Genomic DNA, 22,049 nt, shown 5'->3' with positions numbered 1-22,049 from the left:
AAGTTAAATGTCATCAAAGCATGATATTTCTGCTTAGTGTTCTGCATTAGAGAATGTGTCTGAGAAACTCTGGGGATCAATGAAATCACCGAGACTGGTGATATAAAATTCAAGTCAGTTAGTTTAGATCTATATAAACAGCGGAGAAGCCCTTTTGTACGGCTTCTTGCAGTTTACATGAACTTATACACAATGGCAAAAGAATGTTACAACCAAGAACATTACAATATGTTGAGCTTAAGAAAAAATTGGGTTAAACAGATGAATTTGTGAAGACTGGTGCTAAACACGCAGGCCCTTCTGAAACATGCTACCGATGTTATGGGGTCCTAGTGACTAGTTATACATTTACGCTGAGATGCATATACGGAGATGTCTTTAAACTGGACTGACTTTGGCAATCAATGTATTCGGAGACCGACTGGAGTGCTTTTTCGGTTTTTACTCTTTTTGTGTTTTGACGGACTATGCAAACTGGGTTGTGTGTCTGCTGCACTGGAGGAACTGAGGTTCTTCAGCAGACCAGGCTGCTGAAGGGTACTTGTTTTGATTTTTCTCGAATGGTTAGATTCCGAGTCGTCGTATATGGTCTTAGATGCAACACATAACCGATGGCTTTTGGTTGCAGTCGAGCAACTGCCATGGACATTCAACATCAGCATCACCACCTTGTCTTTAGTGTCTTCACGCCAGCAGTTCTGTGAGATTCCATCTATAAACTCTTCTCGAGTGTGAAAGTCCCCTTGATCCACCAAAACTTCAGCAACATTTCCAGGCTCGATTACACCAGTTGCCGGAGTGACCTGGGACAAAAGATTTCATTATACAGTTGCAGTCTTATATTGGAGTTGGCTCCATTTAAGGAGAATCAGAAAGGCAAAAATCAAGTTAGCTCAAAGAAGTAAGAAACATTTTTTTTTGGTAGATAAAGACAGAAGAAGAAAGAAACATGACAGAATGGGAAATATAGAATACTCATCCATTCTATGATGGATGAGTATGAAGAGGTTGACTGCTCCTGAAACGTTGGCTCAAGTTCTTATCAATTTTCACAAGGCAATAGGAAGATGATATGTTTTGCATAATATTTGCACACCGAAGAAGCTAAACAGATTTTATAGGTACCACATTGTCAACATTTGTTATGTGACTCTTCTTGTTCAAATCTTTTATTGTGATTAGAAACTCAAGTGACATTAACGTAGAACACATCATAAGAAAACTGTGATAATAGGGTTGAGGCCAAAGAGGACAAATACAGACATTCTGGAAAGAGGAACTTGCTTCTATTATTTTCCTAGTTTCATGTTTGAGCTCTCTCGGCTTATGTTGGTCATTCTTGATTGTCAGAAATTAGCAGAAGAGACCAAATTGCAAATTTCAAATTATAATCTCTTCATAGCATAGGGAAGATTGTCTCCACCAAACAGAACAAGACAACATGTAGCAGATGTTAGTAGCTCTGGTCAAAATTTCCTATGCTCAGCAGCCACATATGTTTAGCAGATGTCATGAATTGCAATTAAAATGCATCTGTTTCCGAGTCCATTTCATGGTGCCATGTTTAGTATAGCGAGACACAATGTGATAACAGAGCATCTTTATAGGTTATGTTTGTCACAATTGAACTAGAAGGTATGCAATAGGTATCATAAGTCATGACATAGATTTATAAATAGGAGAAGCATGCTGAAATAACGCTAAGGAGAATAATAACGCCCTACAATGCTGAAATGAAGCAGCATTACCTCAAGCCAGCGGGGAAAACCAAAGGAACCTCTCAAATGCTGCTCACTTGCTTCACCATCCTCCTGGATGGTGGACTGGCCGCCACAAATGATTTCAAAAATAGCTTTATCTTTCTCACCTTCATTGCTGATTTGTAAAAGGGACTGGTCCTTATTTTGAACAATTATGTTGTTTGTACTAACAACAGTTTCTGGAACATCATATAAATTTCCATGCAGCTTGATTTTCTCATTTGACCCAATAATCCGACCAAATTCCTGTCTCTTTATGGATTCATCTATACTAGCAATATCTACACTGAATACGCACCGTACAGGCTTGTGGTCACTGTCTGTCACATCCATGCAAGCCTCGTACCTGCAAAAAGGAGACCCATGTTTCACAAAAGAAAAGCAAATAATTCAGTAGAAACAACCCCATGAAGAAGCTTACATCAAAATTGAAGAAACCACAGGGCACTCTAAATTGCACTCAGTCGCTGAAGAAGAACGATTATCACGATATAGTATTCTATCACACCATGCAGGAATCCGCTTTTTCTCGCTGGAATCATATCCTGGAAAAGAAAATCACAGATGTTAAAATTCAAATGGCATTTGGAAATATATCCCAGCGACCACATTTGCTCTTGCATAGCATACCTCCTAAACCTGCTTGGTTCCTTTGAAATTTGTATGTAGGAGGAAATGCAATAAGTCCTTCCCGCATCCCCTGGAAGACTTTGGTGGCTCTCATTTCTGCTCTAAGCTGATCCCTTTCTCTTAACCAATCAAAGCATCTTTGGGAAATCAAGTCCTTTGCTTCTTCATAGGAAGTACTGTGAAGCCGATAATTCAGATCGCCAAGAAATATGACCAAGTCTGCTTCTGATAGCTCAGGCTTCCGACCTTCTGAGGGGATACCAACAGCCTGAATATATAAGAAATTTGTTTCTTAGTTGCAGCACTACTCAGAAAACAAAACACTACCCAAATGTAATGAACATGAAAATATATACTCTCTTTATTAAACGACTAATGAAGCACATACATTTGTAGGTTGAAGCATTTGAGTGGAAGACGAGTTGGCAGCTGCAGGGAAAAGGATGGAAAGCCAGTAATTAAGCACAACCATCCCAGATGAATGTAGACTAGACAAGGAACCGAGATTAACAAAAACAAAAAAAGAAAAGAAAACAACCATACCAGCTGAAGCATTGAGTAGGTTAGGGCGGTTGAAGGTCATAGTTCGATAAATATGATCAAAGTCAGCATTCCGGCGGTTGACTGCTTCTAAATGTGCAGCAAAGTGACAGTTCACAAAGCACATTATACGGTCATAGACTCTTAATCTTAAACCTACAGCTCCCTGCTTGGACAGTAATTACCCATGTTTTCATATGCATCAAAAGAATTAATACCAATAGAGCAAATTATAGTGTAAAGCACAAGGAAAAAGTCTTGTGCTATGTAAAGCTTATGAAGCAAAAAAAGGTGACCAGTACGTGGATTATGAACAATGCAGCCAAACAAATTCAAGTCATCATCTGTACTAAATGTCAATTCCCAAGTTGGTTAGTATAGTGCTTATGTGCATCACGATTACATTAAGTGATGCAAACATAAATTTCCAGACCTTTTACTCACTAACAATTGAAAAACAAGAAGAAGCACAGAATGCTGAAGGCAGTCATGTTATACAGTCATGCTGAATGCATCCAAGTATGAACAAGGAAAGATACTAAATTCATGAATGCCCACAAACATTAATTTGTTTAAGAGACACACCTTATTACCAATTGCATGCCCAAGACCACATGGTACTGCTGCAGCATCAACATCCCCAATATGTGGTATGAGATTCTTCCTTACCCTGGAAGATAACAATATATTCACTAACATCAGATCTAGGGTATTTAGTGGTATAGAAATTTTAAACGGGAACAATGAAACTAACAAGTACACGAGTTTTGAAAGATATATGGAGTTAAAATACTTCAGATATTTAACAAAATAATAAGGGTTCATAACAAGGATTACTGTTTACTCCGACCAGACTATTTTAAGCAGTACACAATTTTTCTCTAGACACATTGCCTGATAAGTCAGTCCCATAGCGATTATGCACATCACCACTACAGTATCTCCCCTATAACAACTTCAGTCAGCATTCACCAGACGATGAAAGGTGTTATCTACTCAAGATGGATTACTACGATTTATTATGTCATCTACTATAGTAGTACAGCACAAAGCTCCAAAGTGTTTAGCCCAAGAAAAGAGAAAATTATCACATACCATAAAGCTATTAGCAGACCAGCAAGCTGCCTAGAGCCCATACGTTCGAAGGTTGCTCCTTCATCCAAATGTTTGCCAATTGTTTCCAGCCACCACTGGCCTGAAGAAGTCCCCTCTATTCCTACCTGCAAACAGGAAAGAAACCGGCCACAAATTAAAGAAAAGACAAGAACTTATGAACAACCAGCATGCGCATCAACAATATCATTTTAGTATGTAAGAGGTTCAATACACCTAGAATATTAATCCCTTTTTTTTTATCGATTGTTCCCATGATACTCCTATATATCTTCCAAAATAAGAATGCAAGTGATAATTTTGTGACTGCTGCTGCACGGTTTGCTCTCTAGTAGCAGGCCACTCTATACAGGCAATTTAAGTACAGTTATTCTTGATTAGCTATATAGAATCTTAGATACTCAATTTATAGTATATCAAGTTTTGACTCTTGATAGAGTGATATGTTGTTCTAGTGATGTGGAGGCGATGCGTGGATTTGACAACCCAAGTTTCGCTTGAGCCACTAATCACACCTTGTTTGTTACCCAAGTGCTAACAGCCTCTATACATAAAGAGGTCTAACAAAAAAAAGAATCCTTGACATTTTTCTTAATTTCTTAACTTTGCTAACACCACACTGCCTGAATCTCATCCTTGAAATCGCCATTTAGTTTCTTTTGTAATCAGTTCCTTCCCGAAAATAGATTTTCATCACACGAGACCAATATTAATTATGTTTGAGCTTAATAAAACAGAGATATCTTACAGTTTCTCTTGCTGCTGACATAGCGAGAAAACCCGCACCCATTTCCACTTCTTGTAACCCAACAACGACAATGCCAGCATCTGACACAGCAGAACCCAGCCACAAGATAAGTGATTCATGAGAGGCTCTTCCTTGTCCAACATTCCAAGTGCCCGTAAATAACTTAATTTTTTCTAGCTTTGTGTAGATTGCTTCTTTGCAGGACACTTCAGACCGCAGTATGTTATCAAGGGGGCTTGGCGATGTAATCATCCATCCACGAATACCACCATGATTTGCAAGTGTAAAAACGTAGCCAGAGCCAACAGCCATTTTTATGACCTGACTATTATGAGCAACCCATTCCCCAAGCAAATTGCCATCAAGGTTCAGCACCTGAATGACGCCAGTCACATACCCAACCCATATCCTCTCCCCAAAAGTGCATAAACATTGAACAACGAATGGATGATAGTTGAAGTCACGTAACCTGTTCCCATTGCCATCCCACTGCACAAGTAAGCCATTTGTACATCCAGTCCAAATCATTCCATCTCCTGCTAACCCCACTGCTTCTGTTCGGAGATTATCATCTCCAAAAGCTCCTTTTACAGCAACTCGTCTAACGGCATCTGCAGCCCCCATCAAAGCATTCCGTGAGCGTTGCAGGAAGCTTAAGGAGCTCCTAGATTTATCCTTCTTCGATGCAAGAAGAGATTTAGTCTTCACCTCATCTTCTACACATGGATCAGGCACAGGTGGTGGAGTGTCAACACGGGTCTCAATCTGTCCATCGATGTTAAATACTTTTAGGAGTTCCCTAGTACGAGCATCCCTGTGGAATAATAGTTAGAGCAAATTACCTTGGCATGATTCAGAAGTAAGTAGTCAAGAAAACAAAAAGGGAGACCAAATGGATGAGTCCACAGAGAATAATGATATCAAGTATTGGAATAGTAGTTCTTTATCAAAAGCTCAGACATGTTTTACTGTTTCCAACAGTTGTACAAAAACAATAGAAGCTCTGATATAATTCTATTATCTCACATTAGAAATTAGATATATTTTAAACAAAGTTGTCATTTACTTGCATATACAACATGGAAATTATAACTTGACGCAGACATTCCTTGGGAAAAGGCCGGTTGCCAAAACGAAGAGTTGTCTCTGTGCTATACTAAGCTAGCAAAACATTGGGGAAAGAGAGGATAGTTGTGTAGTTAGAACAGTACCATAGTGCGAACGATAGGTACCCAGCACTCCAGACCTTTGCTCTAGAATTATCTGATAGCAGATACTTTATATCTGAATGAGGTAAGGGGCAGGCACCATTAATGGTGACTTGAGTCCGAAGATCAATATACGACCTCTCCACTAAAAAAGAAGCCATGTGTTTTTCATCATGCTTTAGAGAAAAAGCTTTTTCTATGGTTTCCCAAGGCCATACTTTAATCATTCCGCCCTCACAACCTGACCATAAGTCGCCTGAAAAATAGGAACACAAAATCAGAAACAGAGGTGATAAGAATCAAATTATAAACATATTATCATTTCCTTTCAGATAATACAGTATACTATATGATTTGGAGTTCTAAACAGATCAAGTAAGTGCAACGTAGCCCATATCCAGTTCCAGCATAATTTGGCATTTTCAATCTCTATACAGTCTTGCCAAAGAGCTTAGATACACTTTTAAAACTTCACCAAAATTGTTTACAACCACAAAACTATTGAATTAATAAGCAAATAAACATTTATGATAGAAGTCCATAATATTGGAATTTGATAGAAAAGAGTGAGTGAATACCATAAGAAGTCATGGTAATGGAAAGAACAGGGCCGCGGTGTGCTCGCCACATCAGACCTTCCTTAAAAGGAGTCCCATCCAAAGACTGGTCCATCTTCCACAACCTGATTTTCCCATCTTTATGTCCACTCCAAACAATCCTACTACTTATATCCATTACCATACACATGACTGACGACGTAGTAACAGACTCGTGAAAAGGTGCTGCATTTTCATCTCCACTAGGCCTCACGGTCTTTCCTGATCCCATGTTGAGATACATATCAGAGAAATTCCAAAAGCGCAGTCCCGACTCGGAACCAGCCCATATTTGAGTATCAGAACAGGTAATGAGTCTGAAGAAGGTTCCTAACTGTGTGTCTCTAAGAGGTCGAGGGCGTAACTCAAGGCTTGGCGGACGGCCAGGAGGAATTGCAGCCCGAATAGGGGGGCTAAAAATGCTCCCATCTTCGTCCCCTCCATCAGAAGCAACAAACTCTGGAAGGGGTCGTTGCGATTGGGAACGTTGAATTGCATTGCTTTTGGTTGGTGAATTATCTGATTCAAGGAATCGAGTGGTAACCTCGTGTCGGTGATTGGAAGAGCTACCTGCACGGGTGAGGATGATGTTATTGTTAGTGATCATGAAATCGTGGTTGTGGTCTAAACTGTTGTGTTTCTTGATGTTGTTGTTGGTGGTGGTGCTGTTGCTGTTGGCGCTGCATGAATGAAGATTTGTACGTGAAGAAGGGGCACTGATGCTGCGCATAGCTGCTATTGCCGCGTTGTTTCTATCAGCGTCTCTATCCCGATCATCCACCATCTCTGTCTCAGTGATTTTGTGGCGTTGCATGGAGGAGGACAAGTACGTTAGTTGAGGAAAGAGAGAAAGTGGAGGTGTGTGTGGGTTCGGGAGAGTAATAAGGCGAAGCTTGTGGACAAACTAATGGACAGAAATAAGGTCTCTTTCTCTCCCAGTCTCCCCTTCAAATTTGGAGGGAAAAATATATATATCTCCTATCAAGGGTTGAAAATTTCTAAAATCTAGTGGATGTTGGGATAAGATCCCATGACATGGCGAGACAAAATTTCAAAACCTCAAGCCATGCAGTGTCATAGGCTACAAGATTCTGACTACTAACTAACCTCAAACCTCATGCATCTTCTAAGTGCTATGATCACCTCTGGTAGTAACATTAAGATCCATCCATCTTCCATACTTGTTTTCCCGAATTCATTTGTCAAGTTTATATTTATTCTTTCAAGTTTGCAGCTAGCCAGCTACACAGGAGGCACTCGAAAATGCATGACGAGGTGCCATCCCATGTTGTGCAAGTGTTAGACGCCACTTTGACACTTGGCTTTGGACTCAACAGACCACATTCCTGGTGTAACTATTTGGAGTTTGTTTATTTATACGCTATCTCATCCAGGTACCAGTTTGGTCTATCCAATTTTCACAAACGAAAGCACACCTGCAATCACTGTTCTAAAAATTGGTATAGGCGGTCTCTTATATTAGAAATTTCGATATATATCGGCGGATGCCAACCGACTCAATGATATAGGCCCGTCGTTTAAAAATTTTTTCAAACGTGAACCAACTAAAATCGGTCTAGGCGGACCGATTAACCGGTCTATAGGCGCCTTTAGGTCCAAAGTTTTTTTTTTTGAATGATTAAATGTCGAAAAATAAAGGCCCGTGTAGGCTTAAGATTTAAATGAGTTTAAAATACTTAAGTCTAATGTAAATTATGTCACTGTAACAAAGAGTATGTTTTTATATAAAGTCAATATTCTTCAACTATTACACATTTTTGTAATAAGTATTTTTGTTTGTGTTTATTTTTTGAATTATGGTAAATGATTTTCTTTATTTCTTGTAGTATATGTGTATATTACTATATATATTAGGAAAAAAAACAAATTTTAAATTGCCTAGATCCGTCTTTTAGAAAAGCTTTAGGCACTGGCAATCTCCCACCGCCCGACTACCGCCTAGTGTTTTTTAGAACACTGCCTACAATCATGAACACCAACAAATGACATGCAATGGGCTTTATGGCCAACACCAATAGCCCAATAAATACCCACGGTCCACAAAGAACTAACTAACGGCCTCAACTAATTCTGTTACAAAATTCCCAATTCCCAACGAAATAAAAAAATAAACGGTTCAGATGCAATTGAAAAGAAACACACACCGTCAGATCTCTCTGTTCGAAAACAAGCGCGCGAAAACCCTTTCGTCAGTTAAACCGTTTCAACTAACTCACTTTCTTCTTCTTCTTCTTCACTTGTTCACTTTGAAGATCGAAAAAGAAGATGGCAGCACAATTGAAGAAGAGAAAGCGAAACCCTAATAGTAAAATGTATGGATTCAAAACATTTGCTGATCCGGGGTGTCCAGTTTTTCTATCTGGGGGAACTTTTAAAGAAAATGTACAAACTTTACTTCGAGAATGCGGCACAATTGAAGAGTTTACTGTGCATGGAATGCCTACTTGGTCTACTTCATTGGTTCATCACAATAATTCCCATAATGTGCTTGTTCCTCTTTACACCATTGAAGAATCTGTTGATCAACACTCTTCAAATCCCTTCTGCGATCACTGTCGTTGCATTGGTAATTTCTTTAAAAGTTGTTTTTTTTTTTTTTTTTTTGAGTGAATTTGATTGATTGATTGATTGATTAATTGATTGTTGTGTTATTTTTAGGTTGGAGTCATCATTTGGTGTCGAAGAGGAGATATCATTTTATTATTCCGGCAGACGATGAGTGGAATAAGACTTTGGATGAGAGTGTTTTGGATGATAATGAAGAGAATCAGGCCACGCATCTTTTGCATGGATTGATTCATTGTAATGGGTATGGCCATCTTCTCTCTATTAATGGTCTTGAAGGAGGGTCCAAGATTTTGTTTGGCAGAGAGATTATGGATCTTTGGGACCGTATTTGCACCGCTCTTCGAGCCTGGTAATTTAACAGAATGAATTTTCTTCATTTTTTTTTTTTTGCCTTTGTGTCATTGCGGTGATGGAATTGGAATTATTATGTCTAGATTGGTATTTCAGTTTTTGAGTGACATTCAGAGAGAATTATTATGTCTAGATTGGTATTTCAGTTGTAGAGTTGATGTTTTTTCCCCCTTTCTGGTGTCAGTTATTGTATCATTTTGATGGCAGATTAGCATCCTTTAGTTGACATTAAAATGCCTGTTTTTAATGTGTTTGCTAAGAATTCTGTCAATTGGAATCCAAGTCTGTTCTAGATATATAGGTTTCTATACAATTTAGTTGTGGAACAAGATTCATTCTGAGGAGGGGACTTGTCTTCTTAACACCATTTTTCTTGCTCTAATTTCTATGTATATACTATTATGAGTGTGAACATACAGATTTTACTTGTTATTATTCATCTTCCAAACAATATAATAGAGCCCATGGATATATTTTGAGGTTAATTACCTGTTGCTGCATACCCTGCTTGGGGATTATGTTATTTGTCCAGCTTGCATGATTTCTTGTGTTATAAACTTATAATTAATCTGCTTTGAAACGTTGCAGGAAAATTACAGTGGAGGATACCTCGATGAAGAGATCTATGAACCTTCGGCTACTACACGGCGTTGCATATGGCCACTCATGGTTTGGGAGATGGGGTTATAAGTTCTGCCATGGGAGCTTTGGAGTGAATGTGCAGAACTACGGAGCAGCGATTGGGGTCCTTAGCTCGCTCAATATTGATGAGGTTATCAATGATTTCGTTCAAGCTAGGAAAAGCGATAGACATATGAAACAGATTGTAGAAGTTTATAGACAAGCAAGCGATACACACTTGATTACACTCAGAGATCTCATCCGATTCATGCTCTCACTCAAAACCAATGCTCCTGCTCAGATCAAAACAATCATGCCAGCTGCTGTGTCGCCTCCTAAACCACCAATTACTAAGCCCAAGAAACGCAAATCCCCTGCAATGGAGGAGGAACCAAAGTATAAGAAATTTTCAACTTTTGCGACTGAAATGGCAAGCAGGTGGCCTGCTAGGAGGCTAGAGTATGCTGCAGAAGTAATTGTTGATGCACTGAAGGAAAAGGGAGGTGGGATGTCTAGACAAGAAGTTCGCGACGCAGGAAGGCTTCACATTGGTGACACTGGTTTGCTAGACTTTGTGATAAAGTCCATCAACAACTATGTTGTCGGAGATTATGTTGTTCTACGCGCGGCTAACCAGTCAACCAAAATTTTACAGTTCACAGTACGTCAGGTTAGTGGGAATACAGCTACTGTGCATGATAGAGAAGCATTTACTGAGCCTGCCGTAGACATCTCTCCAGCAGCAGTAGTAGGTGATCCACCTGGGTTGGATATCTACCGCGACATCAAGTATCTGTATAAGCATGTACTGGAACACTATCCTATGTCAGGGTTGCCCGAGCTTGCAACAAGGGTGATATTGGACAGTAAACACTATGTGAAAGAGTGGCCTTTTAAAGATGAAGATGACGAGCTCTTGAGGTTTATTTGTCGAATTCTGGAAACTTCAGAAGAGTTAGAAACTAGGTTTACACGGATGTCGGAGCCTGGGGAGCTTGTGGCGCTACCACCATATGCGACAATTGGCGAGCTCAAAAGTGCAATAGAGGATGTTTATAGGGATACTTATTGTATGATGGAAAGGTTCGTAGTGGGGGAGGTGGAAGGGCTGAACTTCATGGACGATGATGAGGTCGTATTTGGAAACATGGAGTCAGGTGCACATGTTTTGGTGCGAGGTAGTGGCATTGACTTGGAGAACGAGTTGAAGCACGAAGGCGGGGCTGATAATTGGACAGTTGATTGCAGTTGTGGTGCCAAGGATGACGATGGGGAGAGGATGGTGGCATGTGATATCTGCGAGGTGTGGCAACACACAAGGTGTATTGGCATTGGAGAGAAGGAAACGGTGCCCCAATTGTTCATATGCTCCAGGTGCAGCGCTTCCCTTATGGCTCCTTCAACTGAGTATGCCATGGACATGCAGTATATGTGAATACGAGTGAGCTTTATGAGGTACATTGTGTCAGAGTATCCATTTTCCTTTTTGAGTTTTCTGTCCCTCCTGTGGCGTTGTATATTCAAGAGTAGCAATTTTCGGAGGTACATGATTGTTGTATACACCATACGGTAACAAGGTGAAACCAAAGAATCACGATTTTTCTTTTGTTCTGTTTTCCTTTTTGGATTTTTCTCTGGGAAAGATATTCATTATATTTGTTCATTCATGTTTGACATTCTATAATAAGGTCAAAAGGAAATACAGATCATTTCAGCCTTCCCTCTTTGGACAGAAACGATGTTTTGAGTTGTTGATGCTTAGCATGCTTCGTTGGAGGATATAATAGCATTTATAATTTTACTGTTGAGAAGAAATTATGTAGAGACTTCATTGTTGCAACTGTACAATGCATTTTCTAAAACGTATGAAGCGCCAGAGAAATTGATTGAACATATTCAACTAATACTATATAAATCAGGCGAGTCTGTGAAATCTCTCAAATGGTTGAGAACAATCATTCCAAGTGCAATGACCTGGTAGTTCCAACTTCCAACTGCAAAGATATCCTATCAATCCATCAGATGAGATATGCAGAATGTCCTTCCTGGATAACTAATGATTGTGTGTGATCAGACAGTTCAAAACAATATGAAGAATGTAAAGTTCAGTTACAAAACGTTGAAAGCCCTTGTTGAAGTTGTAGAACGACAGTAGATATGTGCTTCAGACTTTCAGAGATAGCTATAATTAGAACAATAGATGCGCATACATGACCCTCTGAGAGTCTGCTGGGCTGGCTAATTCCATGGGTAATAATGGTCTTTTGGCAGATGTAGGAGTAGAACTGATCCCACAGAATCACACTTGGCATCCCCACCCCGGAATATTCCAATACAAACAATGGATTATACCAGCAGGACTTCAAAGTATCCCATGGAATAAGAGAATATCCATTCACTCATTGATTAATTCATCCCCAGTGTGAGCTAAGTAGTTCACCCATGAGCCTCATTGGCTGGGTTTGCATTTTGTTTGTTGGTGTTTTTTGTCTGCCTGTCCCTATAATTCCTCAACATTATATGCAAGGTGTAAAATCATATTGCTGTAATTAACACAACACTAATCTCAAAGCTCATCGACGCTTATAATCTTAGATTTAACGTACTCCTCTGAAGTAAATATAGTAACTGTTTATCTCATTTCTCAACGAACTTTGATCACATATAATAAGGACCTTGGGTCTCTTTTTAGTGCGACTAATTTTAAAACGTCAAACTATCTATAAAACCTGGGATTACGTTGAAGCACCTCACTCATTGCTTGTAACATATCCATTTTCTTTTTGTTGTTGTTTGCTATCTCTCTCTCTCTCTCTCCTTTGGCTGCCTCACCTGGGTGAGAGAGAGACTGAATTGCTTTTCCTCCTTGCAGAGTTCATTGTGATTGGTTTCTACAACAGAAAATCCAAATCATCCATGGCTTTGTCTCATTGTCTCTTCAGCATTTGCTTCTTTGTCTCATGTTTCGCGTCTTTTACCGTTGCTGAGTTCCAAAAGCTTCACCACCCATCCTCAAAGAACGATAGATCAATTAGTTTTTTGGTTGTCGGCGACTGGGGGAGGCAAGGCAGTCACAACCAATCTGAAGTTGCGTTTCAGGTACAATTCTTGTGTGTGGCAGTATCAAAATCATCATTGCACAATGTACGCTAATTATATCACGTCGGTTTTGCCGATGAAAGAATGTTCATATTAATGTTTATTTGTGTCAGATGGGAAGGATTGGAGATAAGCTTGACATAGATTTTGTAGTTTCAACCGGTGATAATTTCTACGATAATGGATTGACGGGCATAAATGATCCTGCATTTGAGGAGTCATTCACCAAAATCTACACTTCTAACAGCTTACAGAAACAGTGGTACAGTGGTAAGTTACAATCTCTAAAGACAGGAATAACCTAAGAATTCTATCCAGAGCCAAATCTTATATCTGTACAAAAATGGACTTGTTGCAGTTTTAGGCAACCATGACTATAGAGGTGATGTGGAAGCACAATTGGATCCTATGCTCAGGAAGGCTGATAGAAGATGGCTTTGCATGAGATCCTTTATAGTTAATGCTGGTTCGTTTTCCTAATTTCAAAGATTTTGCTTTTGGTTTATCTTGCACAATTGGAACCAAAAACAGTTTTAATGAAGATGATCAATGGGTGTGGTTTGTTTTCAGAAATGGTGGAGTTTTTCTTTGTCGACACAACTCCATTTGTTGATCAGTACTTTGCTAGCCCGAACATACATACTTACGATTGGAGAGGTGTAGTTCCTCGAAAAAGATACATTGCCAATGTATTAAAGGTGAGCCAATTGTCATCCTGCTTTTCATATTTTGTCAAGGTTGAAGACTTGACTTAACATTGTAGACAGTAATTTTTTTGATCCGATGAACGCAGGACTTGGAATCAGCATTAAAGGAATCGAAAGCAAAGTGGAAGATTGTAGTTGGTCACCATGCTATCAGAAGCGTCGGGCATCATGGTGACACTAACGAGCTCAAACAGAAGCTTCTACCAATTCTTGAGGTAATTGAGTTATGCAATTGAAGAGTAGAACTTACTCAAAAACTAAACCTGAAATCCTGCTCCCCAGGTGAATGTGGGATTTGATCCCAAGACCTTGAGGCCCAATTAAATCAGTCAAAAGGATATATATTTGAAGAGAGAAAGTTAAGCTATGCTCAACTTGAAATAGAAAGTTATAGTTCTCATGATTTATTCAACTGACCGCACTATATGCAGGCCAATGACGTCGATTTTTACATCAATGGGCATGATCACTGTCTCGAACACATTAGTAGCAATGACAGGTAAAGTTCATCTCAATTGAACTTAAAAAGTTAGAGAAAATTTGATCAATGTTACTAAAGGAATTAGGTTCTACTGCAGTCCACTGCAATTTCTAACAAGTGGAGGAGGGTCTAAGGCCTGGAGGGGTGATGCTCAAGGAGGGAATGGAGATGGAGTGCACCTGTTCTATGATGGACCAGGCTTCATGTCAGTGCAATTAAATCAAAATCAAGTCAACCTCAAATTCTACAATGTGTTTGGTAGAGTTTTGCACAAATGGCATGTATCGAAGCCACTTCACTCAGCCATGTAAAAACTAGAAAATATAGGAAAAATACACGATTGCATGGTGGAAATAAAATTCCACGACTAGATTGCCTGCTGTAGAAGAAGCAGAAGCAGATAGAGTAATTCTTGTATCTTAAGCCGTGAGAAGGTTTTCACATGTATAAAGAGCCACTTTAAAATTTCTAGTTTCTACAGGCTTCTATTTTTTGTTTAACTTATATTCTGTCAGTGTTAGCTAAAGGGATATCTGAGTCCAGGACTACACCTTGTGTGGTCATTTTCACAGTACACATCCAGAGACAAGTGTGGGATATCCTACAAGGGAACCTGATACTTGGTGATGCTGCGTGTTGTGAACGCAAGTAGAACGTTTGGTTTGGGAATCTGATGACCCTGCCTGTGTGACGAAGAACTACAAGATTGTGGGTTTTGAATCAGAACAGGGAGATTCCAGAGGGGAAGTCGCGTAGATGTACGAATGGAGGCCAGTGGGTAATGCCCATTGGTACTGCTTAGAGAGATAACTGAAAAACACAAAAATAAACATCTAATAGAACACAAGTTTTTATTTGCTTGGAACTCAAGTTAGTGAACAAAGTTGCTATAGTTTGGCCTGATATGCATTCCCTCAAGTAAAACATACACTAAGTTGGAAACAGACCTCAAAATGATCTGGAGAAGGTTGATCTGATCAAACCACTGATTCATTTGGTACTTTCTGGTCTCTATAAATATGCCACTTCTCGTATCTCTGATGCCTGGAAAGAATAGGTCTAAGCCGAGGAGCACATGTGCAGTCTAAACAGCAACATCCACATACCTCCATCAAGCAGGTTGAACAACATCTGAAAGATATAGGCAAAAAGTCAAATACTTGAGTAATTCCTAAAACTCTTGCATTATCGCTTATTACTTCTTGAAATTCCAAATTTGTCAAAGGAAAAATAAAGACAAGAAAGAAAGAAGAATAAGAAGGGTTGAATCAATTGCATCCAGGAGTACACCATGTGCCTAATAACATGTCGATGAGATAAAAATATTATTTACAAATTTAACGACTATAGAGCTTACTGACAGGTTATGTATAGTTTGACCAGTGTGATGGTGTGTGGGCACATACGAAAACAACTTCTCGCTGAGAAGGAAAAAAGAAGTCACAGATGCAACGGATGAACAACCCTATAAGGCTTAATGCTCATCACTTGCACTAATTGAGATGAAGTTTTACGACAGGTTTTTCCAGTCACCATTTGCATGAGCAAGAAATGCACTAGTTATTTGATCATCCAGATGGACATGGTATGAATAATCACTAAGGAGATACCCCATTTCAGAGTAGAAAGATTACTCATCCTTGCACTTCTAGAGCTTCATAAGTATGTGTCCTTAAAGCTAAGAGTAAGTGGCAACTGGAAGTGACTTACAGGAAAAGCCGATTGCAATCAATATTTGCACAATTTCGGTGTCTCAACTCGCTAAGGTGTGACTGACATATATAGCATCTTGCAAAGTTGCTATCATCACACACTAAATGAGGCTTGTCTCTATTGCTCACAGCCTCTGGCTTGTAAGTAGAAGGTGGAAGAGAAAGACGTGAGTCAAAAACAAACAAATTCCCAATCCACTTAACAGGGCCTTCCTTCTCAAGATAATGAGATACACCTCCCTTCAATGTGAACAAGTTCTGAAAGCCCCTCTCTCTGCCATAAAACTAAGATGAAATTAGGAGAATCAAGAAAGACGTTAGCTGAGAAATAATGGACATTTTGTAGGAGTTCCTTATCCCTTGTGAGCAGCAAATCCATATTGCAGATGTAAATATGTAATGTGATCCAAGCTCAATGGTTCACGTGGACCACCTATAAGATGGTCCCTCATGACAAACCTAATACTTCAACCATAAACCACCTTTTTCGAGCAATTCTATTTTCTTAACATATGGTTGCGATCATCAAATCCGTATAACTGGTCTTTGTGAGTCACAGACTCAGTCTGAACTCAGAACTGAATAAATCAAAGCCATATCAAAGAAACCTATTTCTATATCAGCAAAATTGGTACTGGTTCATAGATTAACCAGATTGATTATAATAAAATTAAAATTTTAAAAATAAATAATAACGATTAACCAGGTTAGTCCACCCAGCTGAATCTTGCAGCTTAACCTGCTAACTTCTCCCTATTGTGGGCATGTACCTGAGAATAGAAGAATATATGTCACAGCGGATGCCTCCCGTACAGTACATTAGTATATCTGTTTTCTCTTTATCGACATTAGCTAGTGGATCCGAATCGATAAGCTGTAAAATAACATATGTGTAGTGAGTTTAAAACAACTGTAAAAAGAGATGTCAGGCTTGAGTCCATATAATAAGCTGTAAAAGTTGGTATAGATTAGCAAGCCTCCAGCATGCTTCTTCGAGGGTATAAGTCACTCATGATTTTGGAGGTTAGATCCCAAAATACAACTATTTTGAGGTAGATTGGGATTCCAAAAAAGACTAAATATCTTGACAAATATAAATATTACTCGAAAACTGGAATGCACTAATGCATATTCAGTAATTAACGCAATTATTATTGCACTAGTACACAGGTGCAGTTTTTCATTTTATTTGTTGAATTATAAAGTTTATACAACAGTGGATGACAGGCACGTTACAAATTGCACTGCTAGTCCATTTTTAATATTTACTGGGCATCTGGGCGCTGCTAGTCTTCTTCTTCTTCTTCCTTTTTGTTTATTATTAAGTTCCTACAAACTAGTGCTACGAGGATTAAGCATTTAAGTTATGGGTTAAGGTAGACCCCGACCTGTAACATCTAACATCAAAACATTAAGCATACGGAGGTGCAGTTGTTTCAATTAACAACAAAAAGTAAAAACAGAAAATTGTCCATATCATGATTAACAGACTACGCCACTCCAACCTCTAGATCCTAAATAGATTCCACCATGTTTTTTTCATTATTTATTCATAATTATAGTGATTTGATTGCAAACTAGAAATTTCATCGAATCAACGTTATGGTTCCTAGACCTACAAGATATTTTGGCTATTGAACGGTTCTTAGATCCCTAAAAACTTTAATACTGTTTTAATGTGGCAAAGTTTAGGTATGGAAAAAACAATGTCGGGTAGCTGGAGTGGATTCAGCAATGCCTAGATTCTTTTGCTGGACTACATTTCAGCAATGCCTATATTGTTTTGTTTAATTAAAAGTAACAGTTATATGAAGATATGATATTAAACAAAACCCATTTTGCACATATAAGTAAATTCTAGGTACAGATGATAAATTACATACCTCTGACTCAGATAGGCCAAAGGAGGTGCTCCTAAAGCAGTCCACATCTGGTCGTTGAGCTCCATGGAAATGACCAATATCCCATTCATAACCTGCTAATAGCAAAAATGGAAGATGTTAACAACCACAGTTTGAGCACATAAGTCATTTCCCATGCATCAATCAACTGTATAAACATAGTAATCGACACTACTACTTTGTACCCTCTATAATGAAAGCCGTGGATTCAACAGAGTGAGAATTACATAACATTAACCAAATAAAAACGATATAATTGCAAAGAAAATGTAAGAACTTCGAAAAACAAAATGTGTCAGAAAAAAAAAAAACTCTTTTGGTAAAGCAATCCTATTAAGAAAGCCTTTCCTAACAAAAGGTCAAAGTAGAACTCTTCATTACCATTTCTAACATCTAATACAATGGCTTTATTATTAAGATTCAGACTTGATGCTGCCTGCAATCTGTTCCTCCACTCGGATGGTGCTAATGGGGTAGCTCGCATAGAAGGATCAAGCAAAGGAAGATGTGATATACCTCCTTCCAACTGGAAAAGACAAAAACATAAATAAATAATAATAATAATTAATTAATTAATTAATTATCTTTGTTAAGAATCCATCCAGTGAAAAATGAAAAGTCAAGAAATAATTACTACTAAGTAAAAGACAACACTGGAGAGTGTTTGCAGGTAGAATTGGTGATAGAATTGAAAGCTACACAAGTGATATTAACAACCTCTGTATCTGACATCAAAGAAGCTGATGCAGATGTAAAACCACTAACCACCATTAGTTTCTCAGAAACGTTCAGCACTTAACGGCATCCTATAGCAGCACTTAAATACTTAATTATACTGCAATTGTTTCCATCTATTTTGTAACTAATTTGGTTTTCAATTTCCTAGTTTTCTTTTGCCAAACTCAACGGTACCACACCTACTTATCAGAATCGATGTGTTTGCTCTTTTACTTAATCAAAATTGATGTCTCTGGCAGCCGAGTCAACATGGTAATCCTAGCCACGGTAGATGTGCTTAATGGAAAACTATTCTAAGTTAAAAGGTGAAAGCATACTATGCAGTATGCACAGTAAAAGCCAGCCAGTTCCCACCCATGGGACTTTTAGCTGTAGAGAATGCAAATTTTCAAGGACTAACCAGTTGGGTCCAAGCTCCAACTGTGTTGGGTGTCATGTGAACCCAAAAGAAATCCTAGTCAGAGAGCCACATGTACAAAATATTATATAGTTCTTGAACTTTAGTTTTGTTATTAAGAAATGATGTGGCTAACAGCTGTACAAATTAACAGTTACCAAGTAACTCAGAGTTCCCAAGGACTGGGAACAGTCAGGTCGTCACACCTGTGGTAGCCATCCTAGTTTTGTAGGGATTACTCAATTACAGGGTAGAAACTGTAAACAGATGCAAATCAGAAACATATAGGAAAGGAAATAATTTAGCAGATGTATAGCTTGCCTGTACTAGAGAAGGTTTATACCGCAGTTTTAATCGTGGAAAAGAATGCCCATTTACAGACGGAGAAATCTGTACCAAAATGTCAGAAAATCTGCTGTCTTCTTTTATCCACTCAAGGTACATTAAAGCATCCACAGATGGACCACTGAACTGCAAATGTAGCATATTATTAGATCAGGAAATGGACATGGAGATTAATGCAAGGATCGTAGTGTCCAGGTAAGATAGTTAAAATTTTATTTGGATAACTACTAAACTTATTTGTAAGGTATTTTGTGTAGGAGTCCACTAAAACTTCTTACGAAATTTGGTGATAATTAAAATTTTATTTGATAACTACTAAAATTATTTGTATCTGATGGTATTTTTGTTTTGTAGGAGTCCACTAAAACTTGTTTAGTTGTGTTTGTGTTAATCTAAATCTATTATTGCACATAGTTTTGATTAAGAGAAAAGTTTCAATAAGATCATTTAAATTGTATAAGAAAAGCTAGTAAACAGTTAAATGGTCCATTGTAAGTGTATAAGCAATGTTATAAATTTGAACAAAGTGAATCCTATAGAGGAGAAATCTCCAATAGGTGTCCATGAGAAGAAATGTTGAATTGGCCATAACCATAAAAGTTTATTGCAACAACTAACAACTGAAACAATGATGAAGGTATAAGTAAGTAATGGGATACAACCTGTGCATTAATGCCTTGCTCATTGAGGTAAATTCGACCGCGAATGTCAAGACCCTGCACAAACAATGGTTAGTTCATATACAGTATTAAAAGTAAAGAGAATAAAATGGAAATGGAGTACCTTTAAGAAGGAGAGATGGGTGGAGACTAGGTCGTGTGGGTCTTGAATGAATACGAAACGATAAAAGTTGACGACAATGAATGATGATGATGATGATGTGTCATCAGAGTAAGCTCTTTTGGTGCTGGAAGGAGGAAATGAGTAGCAGACACTAGTTTTGAACAAGCAGGTGGGAAAGATTTTGCTTCCCCTTGTATGGATTCTAAAGATTGGCCGCCATTTTTCAATAACATTATTACTTGGAGTATTAAGGACAGAGAATAAACTGCTGCTGCTGCTGCTGCTGCTCAGTAGCATACTCATTCTTCACTGTTCAATCACTTTCTCGTCTCAGTAGAAGATAACGCCCGGTTTTCAGGTTCACTCTATCCAGCCCAAGCCCTTTTCTTAAAACCGGCCCAGTTCGCCAGTTGTGGATTTCTGCCTTTTTAACACATTTTTGTAACCATTTTCCCGGAGTAAAAAATATATATTTACTAGTATATTGGTAAGCAGTGGGGGGGAGAGAGATGAATAGGAGAAGATGAGGAGGGAAATAGTTTTGGAGTAAAAAAATCGTTATATTTACTAATATATATTTACTAGTATATTGCATTGCAGTGGGGGCATGAGCAGAGCATAGCATTTCGATGATACATATTGGGCAAGTACGTGCCCCGTGCCGTCTTTTGCATTTGGATGATACCTATTGGGCAACTGGCAAGAGCCAATTCAATGGACATTACTAACGTTCTACTGTAACACAACCTCAATCATAAAGATTCATGGAAAGGAAAAATTCAAACAAGAAATAAAGTTATAGTTTGACGAAGAGAACTTTGGGAATGCCCACGCAATTGGTTTTGGAAAAGTGTAACTTGAAGTTTTTGAGATTCGCAGTTCATGTAGCTGAAGAGATATGAAGATGATACAAGGACAAAGTAGGCATTTAGAACAATTATTAGTCTTGTTGATTGCGTTTTTGGAGCTATAGTTCAAATGGGCAATGCCACATTTTTACTGCTCTTTGGTGATTATGTTAGTTAGATCTTTAAACACAAACTTATTTATGTTAAAATCAACCTCATATAAGTTAACGATTGTATTCTTTAAACATGACAAACATTTCTTTTATTTGTTCTACTAATAGTTGCAAAATCAACCTCATATAAGTTCGGTTAACGACTTGTATTCCAGTGTTCTCTAAAGATGACTTTCAACATTTCTTTTTCTTTGTTCTACAAATAGTACGTAGGCTTCTAAGATTCTTTCAAACAAAGAAACTACCATTGAAATTTGATTTCGAGCAATTTGGATCACGTAGACAGCCATTGAAGGAACCCTGAATGCAATTATCAAAGATAGGTTTTTGCAATGGGGTCCGAATGCCCGATGAATCCATGACATTAAATTTATATCACTCTTGTAGACTTTTGTATGTGTGATATAGATTTGCTGAATGTGAGCTCTCTGGAGTCATAGTCCTCAGTCCACAGTATCAATAAAACCATGATCTGTGTAACTACAATAGCTCGCCTGTGGAGAATAGAGACAAGATAATGTCGATCACTCTCTAACCAGATTGGACGAATGTAATTTTCGTAAAACCATATAAGTTTTGGCTATGTTCCAAAACCCAGTTCGGATTGAAGGTTTTGACTTCCCAAAAAAATATTTTACGTCGGTGTTTTTGGGATAAGTGCTACATTCAGTGAGATGTGGTGGTGAGTGAAATCGGGTACCTAGTGAAG

The 22,049-nt window shown here is 38.4% G+C and overlaps 3 protein-coding genes and 1 pseudogene across 8 annotated transcripts; 2 read left to right on the top strand and 2 right to left on the bottom strand.

The window, feature by feature from the left end:
- Window positions 1–76: 76 nt before the first annotated feature.
- LOC147473655 (type I inositol polyphosphate 5-phosphatase 13-like) lies at window positions 77–7,512 on the bottom strand. Of its 2 annotated transcripts, XM_086587127.1 has the most exons (11): window positions 6,578–7,512; window positions 6,003–6,255; window positions 4,792–5,605; window positions 4,026–4,150; window positions 3,516–3,600; window positions 2,934–3,096; window positions 2,779–2,819; window positions 2,391–2,658; window positions 2,182–2,305; window positions 1,749–2,106; window positions 77–803 (listed from the first exon to the last, which is right to left on the bottom strand). In XM_086587127.1, the coding sequence occupies exons 1-11, from the start codon at window positions 7,407–7,409 to the stop codon at window positions 402–404; spliced, it is 3,465 nt and encodes a 1,154-aa protein (XP_086443253.1). In that variant the 5' UTR covers window positions 7,410–7,512; the 3' UTR covers window positions 77–401. The 2 variants fall into 2 exon arrangements, with proteins under 2 accessions (XP_086443253.1, XP_086443252.1); XM_086587126.1 differs by having other exon boundaries at window positions 207–803; window positions 2,779–3,096.
- Window positions 7,513–8,881: 1,369 nt separating this feature from the next.
- LOC147473654 (PHD finger protein MALE MEIOCYTE DEATH 1 pseudogene) lies at window positions 8,882–11,621 on the top strand (annotated as a pseudogene).
- Window positions 11,622–12,857: 1,236 nt separating this feature from the next.
- Window positions 12,858–14,914, top strand: LOC147473653 (purple acid phosphatase 3-like). The gene is made up of 7 exons (XM_086587133.1): window positions 12,858–13,255; window positions 13,369–13,525; window positions 13,614–13,721; window positions 13,826–13,953; window positions 14,049–14,177; window positions 14,394–14,461; window positions 14,541–14,914. The coding sequence occupies exons 1-7, from the start codon at window positions 13,073–13,075 to the stop codon at window positions 14,752–14,754; spliced, it is 987 nt and encodes a 328-aa protein (XP_086443259.1). The 5' UTR covers window positions 12,858–13,072; the 3' UTR covers window positions 14,755–14,914.
- Window positions 14,792–20,784, bottom strand: LOC147473652 (rhodanese-like domain-containing protein 8, chloroplastic). Of its 5 annotated transcripts, XM_086587130.1 has the most exons (9): window positions 20,320–20,784; window positions 20,199–20,252; window positions 19,513–19,662; window positions 18,438–18,582; window positions 18,039–18,130; window positions 16,926–17,029; window positions 16,154–16,429; window positions 15,391–15,574; window positions 14,792–15,253 (listed from the first exon to the last, which is right to left on the bottom strand). In XM_086587130.1, the coding sequence occupies exons 1-8, from the start codon at window positions 20,620–20,622 to the stop codon at window positions 15,421–15,423; spliced, it is 1,278 nt and encodes a 425-aa protein (XP_086443256.1). In that variant the 5' UTR covers window positions 20,623–20,784; the 3' UTR covers window positions 14,792–15,253; window positions 15,391–15,420. The 5 variants fall into 5 exon arrangements, 4 of the variants coding, with proteins under 4 accessions (XP_086443256.1, XP_086443255.1, XP_086443258.1 ...); XR_015210326.1 differs by lacking the exon at window positions 14,792–15,253 and having other exon boundaries at window positions 15,278–15,574; window positions 16,154–16,440; XM_086587129.1 differs by lacking the exon at window positions 14,792–15,253 and having other exon boundaries at window positions 15,278–15,574.
- Between the last annotated feature and the right edge of the window lie 1,265 nt (window positions 20,785–22,049).

The sequence above is a fragment of the Coptis chinensis genome, unplaced genomic scaffold (assembly GCF_015680905.1).
Source record: "Coptis chinensis isolate HL-2020 unplaced genomic scaffold, ASM1568090v1 utg1955_pilon_pilon, whole genome shotgun sequence".
NCBI lineage: Eukaryota > Viridiplantae > Streptophyta > Magnoliopsida > Ranunculales > Ranunculaceae > Coptis > Coptis chinensis.
This window is presented reverse-complemented; position numbering and strand designations above follow the sequence as displayed.

What these genes read in the sequence shown, in the direction of transcription:
- LOC147473652 (XM_086587130.1), bottom strand. Translation starts at nt 20,622, where the DNA reads ATGAGTATGCTACTGAGCAGCAGCAGCAGCAGCAGCAGTTTATTCTCT. An exon ending in ATAAACCTTCTCTAGTACAG is followed by an intron (nt 18,583 to 19,512) that starts GCAAGCTATACA and finishes TGTCTTTTCCAG; the next exon opens with TTGGAAGGAGGTATATCACA. An exon ending in TTGGCCTATCTGAGTCAGAG is followed by an intron (nt 17,030 to 18,038) that starts GTATGTAATTTA and finishes GTTATTTTACAG; the next exon opens with CTTATCGATTCGGATCCACT.
- LOC147473653 (XM_086587133.1), top strand. Translation starts at nt 13,073, where the DNA reads ATGGCTTTGTCTCATTGTCTCTTCAGCATTTGCTTCTTTGTCTCATGT. An exon ending in AATCTGAAGTTGCGTTTCAG is followed by an intron (nt 13,256 to 13,368) that starts GTACAATTCTTG and finishes TATTTGTGTCAG; the next exon opens with ATGGGAAGGATTGGAGATAA. An exon ending in CACATTAGTAGCAATGACAG is followed by an intron (nt 14,462 to 14,540) that starts GTAAAGTTCATC and finishes GTTCTACTGCAG; the next exon opens with TCCACTGCAATTTCTAACAA.
- LOC147473655 (XM_086587126.1), bottom strand. Translation starts at nt 7,409, where the DNA reads ATGCAACGCCACAAAATCACTGAGACAGAGATGGTGGATGATCGGGAT. An exon ending in CATTACCATGACTTCTTATG is followed by an intron (nt 6,256 to 6,577) that starts GTATTCACTCAC and finishes CCTATTTTTCAG; the next exon opens with GCGACTTATGGTCAGGTTGT. An exon ending in GAACCAAGCAGGTTTAGGAG is followed by an intron (nt 2,306 to 2,390) that starts GTATGCTATGCA and finishes TTTCTTTTCCAG; the next exon opens with GATATGATTCCAGCGAGAAA.